The sequence below is a fragment of the Lepidochelys kempii genome, chromosome 1, assembly GCF_965140285.1.
Source record: "Lepidochelys kempii isolate rLepKem1 chromosome 1, rLepKem1.hap1, whole genome shotgun sequence".
Lineage (NCBI taxonomy): Eukaryota > Metazoa > Chordata > Testudines > Cheloniidae > Lepidochelys > Lepidochelys kempii.
Genome location: NC_136380.1, coordinates 126,924,893 through 126,936,478, shown reverse-complemented (window position 1 = coordinate 126,936,478; position 11,586 = coordinate 126,924,893). Strand labels below are relative to the sequence as shown.

General features: G+C 36.7%; 1 protein-coding gene across 2 annotated transcripts in view; it reads right to left on the bottom strand.

Annotated features, from left to right (window-relative positions):
• Positions 1 to 447: 447 nt before the first annotated feature.
• GYG2 (glycogenin 2) overlaps positions 448 to 11,586 on the bottom strand; it is a 30,901-nt gene continuing 19,762 nt past the window's right edge. For both annotated transcript variants that reach the window (XM_073354150.2, XM_078854026.1), the window contains exons 6-9: positions 11,328 to 11,550; positions 9,720 to 9,857; positions 7,881 to 7,991; positions 448 to 5,330 (exon numbers count right to left, since the gene is read on the bottom strand). In XM_073354150.2, coding sequence (XP_073210251.2) covers positions 5,169 to 5,330; positions 7,881 to 7,991; positions 9,720 to 9,857; positions 11,328 to 11,550 — 634 coding nt within the window. In that variant the 3' untranslated portion in view covers positions 448 to 5,168. The remainder of the gene's footprint in view (positions 5,331 to 7,880; positions 7,992 to 9,719; positions 9,858 to 11,327; positions 11,551 to 11,586) is intronic.

Below are 11,586 nucleotides of genomic sequence, written 5' to 3'. Positions count from 1 at the left end.
GTAAAGCTAGAGGGAAGTGACCAGTGGAGTTCCTCAGGGATCAGTCTTGGGACCGGTCTTATTCAACATTTTTATTAATGACCTTGGCACAAAGTGGCTAAATTTATGGCCATGTTATACAACCCAATTAAAAGTTGATGTTGGAGTGGATCAGAGATGATGTGATGAAATGCTTGTGTCACCATTTTCAATTAAAACCTTTAAGAAAGTTACCCATTTATTGGTCAGCAAAGACAGGTGGGGAAAAAAAGTTCACATGAAGCAGTCTGAATTTCTAATGCACTGAAAATTCAGAAGACATAAGAAAATGACTAGTTTTGGAGGGATATTTTAAAAATGACTGCCATTTATAATACCCCAGATACACCACAGAAGAAAAAAAAAAACAGACCCAAGCAAAATGTTTTATGTATTTATTTGATAAAACTGAGGTAAAATACTTTCACACAAATGCAAAACAAAAAAGTTAAAAATCAATGAGAAGATTTTTCTATTTGCTGACCATCTTCTCATTGATGTTATTGGCCAAAAAAAAATATCACAAGAATTCGAGATAGCTGAAGTTATAATTTATCCCCAGTAGAGGAATTGACCAGATAATCAGATCTGTTAAAAAAAACACAGGCACATTGCAGACATTTTTCTACTGAACCAATACCATCCCTGGCCTCAGGAAAGATGTTAGACTCACTGGGGCCCTGGGAGAAACTAAGGAGTGGGCCCCTACCCCACCTCCCTTATCTGCTCACACATTGGATTTCTGCAACATTTCTGAAGCCAAAGCCTGAGCCCTGCCGCACAGGGCTGAAGCTGAAGCCCAAGCCCCAGAGGGTTGAAGCCCAAGCCCTGCCACACAGGGTCCCCGGTGGAGTGGGGCCCCAGAGCAATTGCCTTGCTTGCTACACCCTAACAGCAGCCCTGCCTGAGGCTTGCAAATAATACCAACCACTGTTAACAATACAAGTTCCTATTACTTAACAGAATACAGTGGAAATAAGAATTAGGTATTTTTATGTTCCAGCTTTGCAAAACAAAAATAGATGTAAAATTCACAGCAAAATACAGGACGGACTGCCCTGGCATGAAGTTAAACAGTCTTGCTACTTTCCAAGAATATCCAAATTGAAAGGCCTCAAGCATGATGTTAGGAAATGGATGCAAGAGATATTTCAGGGATAGATCTACACACTCCTATTACTATGGTACTGGGGAAATGACCTGAAGTGTTCTCCGCTTGCGGCCCACCCACACCAGATCCAAATTATTAAGCCACACAATTGATGGTTACACTGCAAGTGAGAATTACTCTGATTCTAGCTGGGATTAATTCTTTTTGATCATAAACATGTGAGGGGAGAGACCGATGAGCAGGTTTTAATTAAATAAAGATGTCCCCTTTAAGTGAAAGAGGGACTCTCTCACATCAATAGCTCCTTGAGAGCTTTATTTTAATATAGCCTTTCAAAACCCCATAAATTGCTCATCCATTCTTGACACAGATTGGACAGCAGGAGCTCTTTATGCCAGTCATTTACCTCTATATCCTTATCATTATTACAGTGTGTCCAGTAGAGACAAGAGGTAGGTCTCTACCTACCAGCCCTTCCTAATTGACACTGAGAAAAGATGTGTTGTTCAGGGGAAAATCCACCCCCAAAGCTTACTCTGTGACTACACCAATGCTTCTTACAGAAAAACCCTACTTGAATTTCCCACATCAAAGTGCACACTCTACCACTTTATTGATTCACCTCAGTAGATTCCCACTGGACACTGGCAACTATATTTCAACACACTTTTTGAAAATTCATTGTCTACACATTTAGTAAATATGTACTCAGCTCTCTAACAAATAACCACTCTCTTGAGTTTTTCTTGAAACAAAATGAGATGAAAACTTGCAACTAAACAACAGTCTCATGTGAAAAGAATATATTCAGTCACCGTGGGGAAAAAAATACAAACAAAAAGGGAAACAAGTCGCAATTTCATTTTATAGAAAAAAATGAAGTCAAAACAATGAGTGGAAACTCAATCAGTCCACGAACAGTGATTGAAAAACTTTACGCCTACTAGCTATCACTAAGCAGACAAGCATAGCTTATGTTTGCAAATACTGTTCACCATACTACTGACACCAGAATACCAATTTAATAACAAACATATTTAAAAGTAACCAATCACTCAAGAAGGATACTCCCCAGCCACAATGGAAATTTGAACTGTAATCCTGCACCAGCCCTATAATGGACATGATTACTTCAAGCCTTTTCCCTTTCTGATTTCTCTGTGCGACATTCACTTTAGTACAAAGACTATTCATCACTTAAACACATTAGGAACTTAAGTGGTGTTTACAGACTTGGCTGAGCCTTCTGCTCTGCAGGAAGTTTCACTGTTTGATTCTGTACTTACGGGTAGGAGTCCTGATCCTTATTTAGATGGCAGTGTAGAACTTCAGCAACATTGGTAACAAGTGACCATACAAAATATCATGAAGTTGTTAATATAATAAGCAGAGCCTAACAAACGTCACTTCCATAGATCAGTTCAAATTCACAAGACTTGGTGGAGATTCAGACCACAGCTACAAAACAAATTCACACTACATTCCTACAGTCAAACTTGCTCTAAAAAGGTATTGTTCAACTCTTGCCCCATGATGTGCGTCCAGCATCTTTCAAATTCACAATAGTTGCAGTCTGCCATTGAATATTTGGTTCCCAGATCAACATCACTTCATTCTTCCTCTGTAGTTGGTATGTAACCACAGAAATTACCTTGAACCATTAAGCTAACATGAGCAGAATTTGCCACTGCCAGGTGCATTAGTACAATATGGGTGTGATTTTCAAAAGCAACTATTAAGCTATTCCTGTCCTATATAAGGATGTAGGAGCACTTTTGAAAATCATATTGTACATGTTTCAAAAGAACACAACTAGTCTAAGGAGGCCAAGCACAAGTGACTCAAATTTCTTCCCTGTGCACTATTCTTCCTGAGCTCATCCTCCTCAGTATTCCAATACTTTGGGGGGGGGAAAAGCATCAACAACTGGACCAAATCCTTTCTAAACACCAGCCGAAAAAGATGTCAAAGATTTCTTTCTAAATATTAAAGATGAATTTCTCATTAAGTACATGTTATTGTGGTACATCAGACATTCCTTAAATCTAGTTTTCTTGGAAAAATACTGTATAACCACCACAGGGTGCAAATTCACATCCTAGCTCCCTTCAGATATGCTCCCTGATCCCTCCTTTCACTTTAATACTTTACGGTAATAAACCTACTCTGAAAATCTTTTAGAATTACTGATTTTCCCTTTAAGTCAGTAATTTCCCCCATAATCTAATTAACATGCCCAGTAAGATGCAGTAGTAACTGCACAAAATGTAGCTGCACAAAACATGAGTTCACTTTTTTTTTTAAAAAAAAAAAAGTCTTTCCATTTAAACAATCTTCAAACTGTTTAGGTCGCATTGGCAATATTCCTCATAAAACTGAGAATTCTCTTAAACACCCAAATCACTTCCCTAAAAGTAAATAAGAGACAAGATGGGTAAAAGTGGAGGTAGTTAGACTCATGAAAGTGACAATAATTCCTTACAGACACATTCAAAAAAAAAAAAAAAAAAAAAAAAAAAGGTTTCAAATGTTTTCTTTCTTCCACTCCTTTGGATTCTCTTGCTGCTTTCCTAGTGGATTAATTTGTGCAGGATTCTGGGGGGGAAGAAGCTATCTTTTCTTTTCCTCAGTAGAATTCTGTGTACATTCCTCTTACCAAGAAGCGATAAATTATGCCATTGATTTTTTTTTAAGCAGAGTTCCCAAATGATTTTATTAGGTAGTTCTGCAACTTAAAAACTAGTGACAATATGACCCAAAATGTTTAAAGAAGTCCTGCATCAAGTGTTGTATAACTCTAATTTCCAGCTCTGGTAATACCAGAGCTGAAGTTTCAAGATGCAATGCAAGAGTTACCAAATTAGAAAAATCTGTCAAGTTTCTCGGTCTTCTGAAATGTATTTATTTTTATTCAACAACGTGATTAAAGTTAAATCTGAAGGCCCAAATCTGCAAAGCAGTACCCTCACAAGTATAGTTAATACAGCAGAGTCCCACTGACAATAACTATACACACAGTTGTATCGGTTTCTGGAAATAGGTCCTTAGTTTGTAGCTAATAAATAGCTGTTTTATTAAATAGGTGTCAGTTATCTGTCTCAGATGCACACAAACTGCCTTCAATATAGAAAAGTACCATCTAATGGATTTAGTGCCTTTGTGAAATGCAGTCTGGAGCACTGGTAAACAAATTCATTTAAAGCACCAGAATGAGGCAGAACAGCTGTTCGTTATGAAGGCCTATAGGCCTATATAGTGGTTTTTTTTTCTCTCTCAACCATTTAGCTAATAAAATACATAATAAAACATGAGAAACCCTGAATATACAGATTAAGGTAACATATAAAAATCCTGTAGCAGTTTATCGCAATGATCCAAAAGAAACTAGTAACACCATTACCATCTATTTTAGAGTTGTACTGTTGCCCATTAGCTTTGAACCTGGGCACCTTCCACCTAAAGTAGAATAGCAAGAACAGAGCCCCCAGTGGACTTCTTGGAGTATCCAGGTGAAAGCCTAGCACCACTGAAGTCAACGGGAGTTTTGGCATTGATTTCAGTGGAGCCACAGTTTTCTCCTTTGGATTTTCTCTTTGTCAGCTTATGTATAATCGTTGATGGTGTGAAAGTCACTTTGGTTCCGGTGGAAAAGCTTTCATAAAAAAGGATTTGCAGCATTTTCTAAAGGTGGAAATCCTCTAGATTAATCTAATCTCCTCTGGAAGTTTAATGTTACCAGTTCTAATATTTTGGATATTACTGCAGAATACTATAGGACTTTTTCCTTAATGCAGGGATGTCAAGTGGAGATGTCACAATTTCTGCACTACTACTTCATGAGGCACTATTGGTCAACAATCAATATGAGGCACACACCAGAGTTAAAAAGTTAGTGGTGCTATGTTTGCAATTTTTTTCTTAAAATAGAGGAGGTCCATTTTAACTTCAGTATCAAAGGAAGATAACAAAACATCCCGGGGTTGCATGTACACCATAAACGCAAACAGTGGCTGGTCAATATATTGCATTACAATTAAGTCTACTTTAAAAATGTATCCAATTTCTTTTTAATATGTTCAAAAGCATCCTTCCCCATGTAGTCCATGCGGCCTTCCTCCCACTTCTTCCGTTCATCTTCTGCATTTGGCTCTCCTGGTTTGAGCGGAGTGGATAGCTCAGAAATATGATGGGTAGGCTCATCCTAGGAAAGGAGGCAGGACAGAGCAAAGCAGTCACTTCATTAGCCTTAAAAATCAGTTTCTAAATTGTAATTATCCAAACCAAAATTATCTTGAAGACATTGTTCATTATGATTTCCATGATGTGGTCACATTTTCGCAGCTGTATCACTTGGCAAAGTATCTTTGAAAGAGTCAAACAGATTTCCTCGTCTTAACTCACAATCTGGCAAATTCAGAAATGCGAACAAAAAAAGGAGGTTTTTAATGAAGATACATATGAATAACGCTCTATACCTGTGCAGAGTCTGAATAACTTTAGCAGGACTCCACATGGACAGAGGTATCTACATTAGCAGATCCCAGTGCCAGGCTGGGATCATAGTTTTGTCTGGTCTCCAAAGAGTTAATGGACAAGGCAGTAAGAACTCAGGCTAGAAACAGCATTTGTCAGACACCAGTCTCACTAACCATCCTGAAGCTCTTGTAAATTTTAATTAAAACAACGACCATTCAATGCACAGATAGTTTGCTCCTCTGAGGGATATTTCAAATTTGCTAATTTTGGTTTGGAGACTCTATTAGCAAAGGTTATTATGTGAATAAAAGATAATGAACAAGTACTGATAATTTAATCAATTAGAGGGAAATTAATATACTGTGAAAGGAATTTCATTTCTGTAATACCTATGATATACCCACCCTGTTTCACATGCATGACTTAAACAAAATCAATATTCCAGACTGACCTAGGACCTCACCCTGTATTCCACTACTCATACAAATAGCCCTTACTCAGGCAAGTATGACGATCCAGAATGCAACCACCAATTTTCATACATTTTATCTTTGATATATGCTATCTGTAACAAACTGTTCTGTTTGACTCCAGATGAAGATCTAAGAGATCTTCCTTTCTGGACATGTCAATTAAGGATCATTTCTGTAAAATCAAGTATAATGTAGGGAAGAAAAATTATTAATTGACCTGACAAAGTAGTCCATAACAAAAACCAAGGATCAGATGAATATATAGCGAAGGGCAGAATGTAAAAATTCCTAACATCTGCTTAAATAAAATCTATACGTAGATATGACGCCCAATGCGCACGCAGGTTAACAGAGAGAGATTTTACTTTACAGTATATCATCTATCAAGTCATTCAAAGGATAAAGTGAGAATTCAAGTAAAAGAATAGACCATCTGACAAGCAGAAAAGGATGGAACAGTTCGTTCAGTTTGAGAGTGCTGCCTGCTAAATGACTTCAATCTTAATTTTCCTTATAGCATGACAAAACTCTTAAGTAATAATTAGAAGAAAAAGCGTGAAGCTATTTACTGTAGTGCCTCTCCAAACCATGAGGGGCAGACAGCAATATTACTGTAGTATTAATGGCATATGCCCGACATGTGACTACTGATGGAAACTGAAGAACCATAGGAAGATTTCAGTAGAAATCCTTGTGTTAATGAGTTCCTAAATCAGATTTATATTTAAAAAAAAAATCCACAGGACACTTATCTGGCATTTATTTTGTCTGACTTGTTTGACTGTTAGACTATTGGTCATGTTTGTAAAGTACATTACAGATAATGTTTCATCAGAAATTTTGCACTCCTAAAACTGTCTAATATTTCAAGCCTTTTCATATAGTACCTACCAAATTTAAAATATTGTGGATTTAATACCAACTATCTAAATACTATGGCAGCTGATAAAGTAGTAGTTGAAAGTTTGCTCCATCCGAATACTCTGCTCAGAAAGGCACGCCGAGAAGCAGCTCCTCTGATGTTATGAGCAAAGAAGAACTGACTTATCTCATTCAGAAGGGTCCACATAATCCTTTGAACACTTGTAAGAAATTCATAATAAGGCAGTTTCAAAATAAAACTCAGCAGATCTTTCTGCTCAGCTCCCAGTACGTTTACTTGAGGCCCAACAACCAAGGAACAAAACATTTTACAGAGTATACTTACTCCCTGGAGATATGCACATGTGACAAAATCTGGCACGGATTTCTTAAGTAAATATATAATCCCTACTAATACATGCTAACCCATGTACTTACCTTTATTACATGGATTAAAGCTAACCTTTGGATATTATTATTGACAGAAGATTAAATATTATGGGTGAAATCCTGACTCTGTCCAAGTCAGTAGCAAAACTCCCATTGACTTCCATGGAACCAAGATTTAACCTATTATATTTATCTTAAATTATTTCAGCAGATAGTACATTTGAGCTTTGAACACCAATTATAATTGAAACAACTATTTATTACAAGATAACCAAGACTAATTTCACAAATTTACCACTTTTTTCTTTTTTGGAGGGGGGTGTACATTCAGATAGAAAATTCACAAATATTAAAGAGAGCTTCATAAAAAAGGACTGGAAATGGCTAAGAAATTATACAGAGAAATCATTTCTATATCTGCCTGATTAGCTAAGACATACTTATGTTAAATTAAATCATAATTAGCTGATCTCTCCCAAAATTGTGCTGGCAAAGAATGAAGTAAATGCACAAAGACTTGCAACAAGGATGGAACACAAAGTTGTATGTACCAGTTCCAAGATTTGCTGAGGGGCAGGATGAAAGGCAAGCTGTTCTAATGGCTGGTCTGGCTCAGGGAGACTGATTTCAGAACTGGGTTGTTCAACTTGAGGTACAGGTGGCTGAAATGTAAAGTTTTTATTAATTCTTGCTTTTTCCTCACAGTTTTTACACCAACAGAATTTGTACAGTAGAAAATAATTTCAGCTGGAGGAATGAAGGATGGAAAAGAGATGCTAGAAGTTCAGTTTGCTCTATGGCTAGGCAAGCAATTTCTATCTACAGAATGAGAGCAGATCAAGGTGATCCATAATAGAGATGAAGTAGAGAAACTGTATTCAGGTCTACATAGGTTAACAGAAATACACATTCACTTCTTCTGGCAATCAGAACATAGAGCCCTTAAGCGTGAGTGTCTTTTCACTTACACCAAAGTAAAACAGAAACAACTCCATGAGGTCAATGGAGTTAGGCCATTTTAAGTGGGAGGCCCTTAATCCTAGTTTACATAATCTCTTGATGAAGCATTCATATTTTATTTTAATGAAAAATTAAATGAGTAGCTTGTATAAAACTAGCAATTTAAAGATATTTTTAAAAACCCAAAGAACTACATTGTTAAGCAACGTGTTTTAGAATTACCACGCAGTAGTGTATATGGTATATGGTAATAGTCTGGGTCTAACAACATTCCAACACCATCAGAAAGGTTCAACAAAAATTAAAATCCTTTAAATAAATTCAGTTTTTAAAAAAGGGATTCTTGCAAATAGTTCATTTGCAGTTTCCCTCTAAAAACTCTAACCACTACACTTCTCTACAATAATGGTCAAGAAACACTAAAATAGTGATATATTTACAACACACGAACACAGTACCGTTATGAAGCCTTGACACAGATTTTGCCATTAAAAATGAGGAAAATTATATTTCATTTGGCCACTGTATTGGGAGTAAAAAGAAAAGGAGTACTTGTGGCACCTTTGAGGCTAAACAATTTATTTGAGCATAAGCTTTCGTGAGCTACAGCTCACTTCATCGGATGCATTGGGAGTGTAATCAGTAAAAACAAACAGCAGGTGACACTGAAGCTACAATTTGATTTACTTTCTCCCAATCTACCATAATATAGCAAGTATTACAAAACAAAAACTTTTATGGTTAGTAGCCCTGCATGGTATGAAAGTGCTATTATGGACAAGGCTCTAAGGAGCCAGGATGAACAGAATAATGTGCATCCAAGTGACCTCACTCCAGTAAGCATATAAGCTATTCCAATTAAGTAAATTGACATACACAAGTGTAAAACAAGTACTCAAAGGGGAACTTAAACTGCCTTGCAGAAGTGAACGGTACATCTATATCAGAGGAATGCAGACTAGGAAACAGTCTTTGAGGAATACACTTAAGTTTTAAACAGAAATCTCTGTAGATATTATGGATAAAAGAAGATTCCAGCTTTAAATTTATACAATGATCAGAATACTGTAATTCAATGAGGTTACTTTGGCAGTAGAATTTCCCTAGGATTTATTTAGCACCCACTAACTTGTCAAATATTCTCTTGGCAATGTTCAATACAAATTTTTTTAACCTCCAGATACATCAGAGCCATTCTTGACTGAAGACCATAAATTTTCATGATGAGACTTGAATTTACTTCTGAATCCAGTGAGAGAATTAAAACACTAGAACTAAATTGAGGAGGATGTTATCATCAAGATCAAATGCTTAAATTAAATTTTGTTTAGAGGCTTACATGTGTCATCATAAAAATGTCCATCACTGGTAGTGCCCAATATGTAAAAATATACATAGATATTCACAAGAAATATACAGTTTGTACTTACTGTTTTAGTATCAAACTCTTCCAGTGGACAAGTAGTGATGTCCATTTCAGATGTCTGTTCTGGAAACACAGGGATTTGCAGAGAATTGATCAGAGGATTCTCATTTTTTGGTCTAATTTCATCTCCACTGAAAATGTGCTAGAAAAAACAAATTACATCACATCACTAAAAGAAGAATTTTGCAAAAAATTGTTTTATGATGTGTGATTTAACAAATTATAAAAAATATTTACACTTTCTTCATGACACAAGGTTCTACTGTGGTATTTTCTTGTTGATTGCCACAGGCCCTATAGAAGTTAAGGAATAAAGAGCTACAGAATCTGAAGGGGTTTCTTTTATCCCCAGACTGGGGCACAGGTTTCAGTGAGAGTCTCCTACCTAAACTTCGTAGCCAATCCAACACCCATTAAAGTCAATGGAAAGACTCCCATAGACTTCAGTAGGAGATGGATCAAGCCCTTAATACAAACCTTAAAGCCACCCCCGTCCACTGAGAAGAAATTATTCAATTTCCATGCTAGCTTACCTCTATTGTTTCTTTATTCTACCAAGTATAGGAGGGACAAAAGTTAGGCAAACAAAAATTGCAAATATCTATAACCTGCAGTTCCCCTTCCTCTCTCCTCCTTCCCAGTTTGCTAGGCATAAGAAAGGTTTTACAAACCGATTCTCTTCACATCAGTGGCAATACTCCAACTGATTTTATGGGCCTGTTGAAGTTTTTATGATTATCATCATCCAATTCTAAACACAGTTGTGAAAATTCATTTGCATGTATCAAGGAGATGAAATTTATAATGCGTATCAATCAAAATCAAAGTATTCTCTGTCCCCACTACTTCTAGTTGCTGCTTTCTCTCTTTTGAAACCACAATCTAATCTATTTATCAGCAACTAGTCTACTCTAGCCACTTTAAATATGCAAATTAAGAGTATATTTCTTAATGAGAGAACTAATTTTTAAGTTTTACCTTTAAATTAAAATTGAAGTGCCAAACTGCATGCTTTACAGCAGCATGCTTTCAGCTGTAAAGCTATAGCAAACTATTTCCTCAGCATAAATATTCAGACCTTTTTCAGGGCAACTTTATTCAATAAGCTGAGAAGCTATGACCCTCATACGAACAGTTACAATGCAGTTCTGAAAAAAGGTAAAGTGACTGCATTCCCACACCAGGTCTTCAGCTGACGGTAATCATCTTAGCTCTATCAAAGACAGTGTAGCAATGCTGATTTACACCAGCCGAAAATCTGGCTGCCACGCTTTTGGAGAGAGGTTTTGGGAGGTTTAAGTGTCAGTTTACAAACATTATTCATCAATTATGTTTACTTTTGATACAAAGGAAAAATCTTTGGAGCACTAATAATAAGCAGCTAATACTTTACACAGAGGTTCAGTTATCACATCCATCTCTAGACAACATCTGCACTAAAAAGTCACTGCAGGTTTATTGCCGTTCAAAAGCCATCATGCCTTCCCATCTCACTCAACTCCCCAGGCCAAAAAGAAGTCAAGATAGTAATTTATTTTTATTTATGGAATTTTTGTTGGTGTTTTGATTTTGGCATATTCCCGCTAGTCTCTTTTCCAAGATAGCACTTTACCTTTTGTCCCTGGGATTCTGTGTCTTCCACCTCTGGAAGTTTTTCTAACAAAGGCAATATGTTAGCATAGTATATCTTCCACCAGAGTACAAGAAATGAGAACTGGTGCTGAGATCCTGAGGTGGAGTCATCCTGCATAACTGTTCTTGTTTGAGAGTTGTACTTGTAGTGCCAGGGCTTTGCTGGCCCCAAAAAATGAACTACCTTTGCATCTCTGCCAAAACTGTAGAGGAGAGAAATACAAGGTTGCGGGATAGGA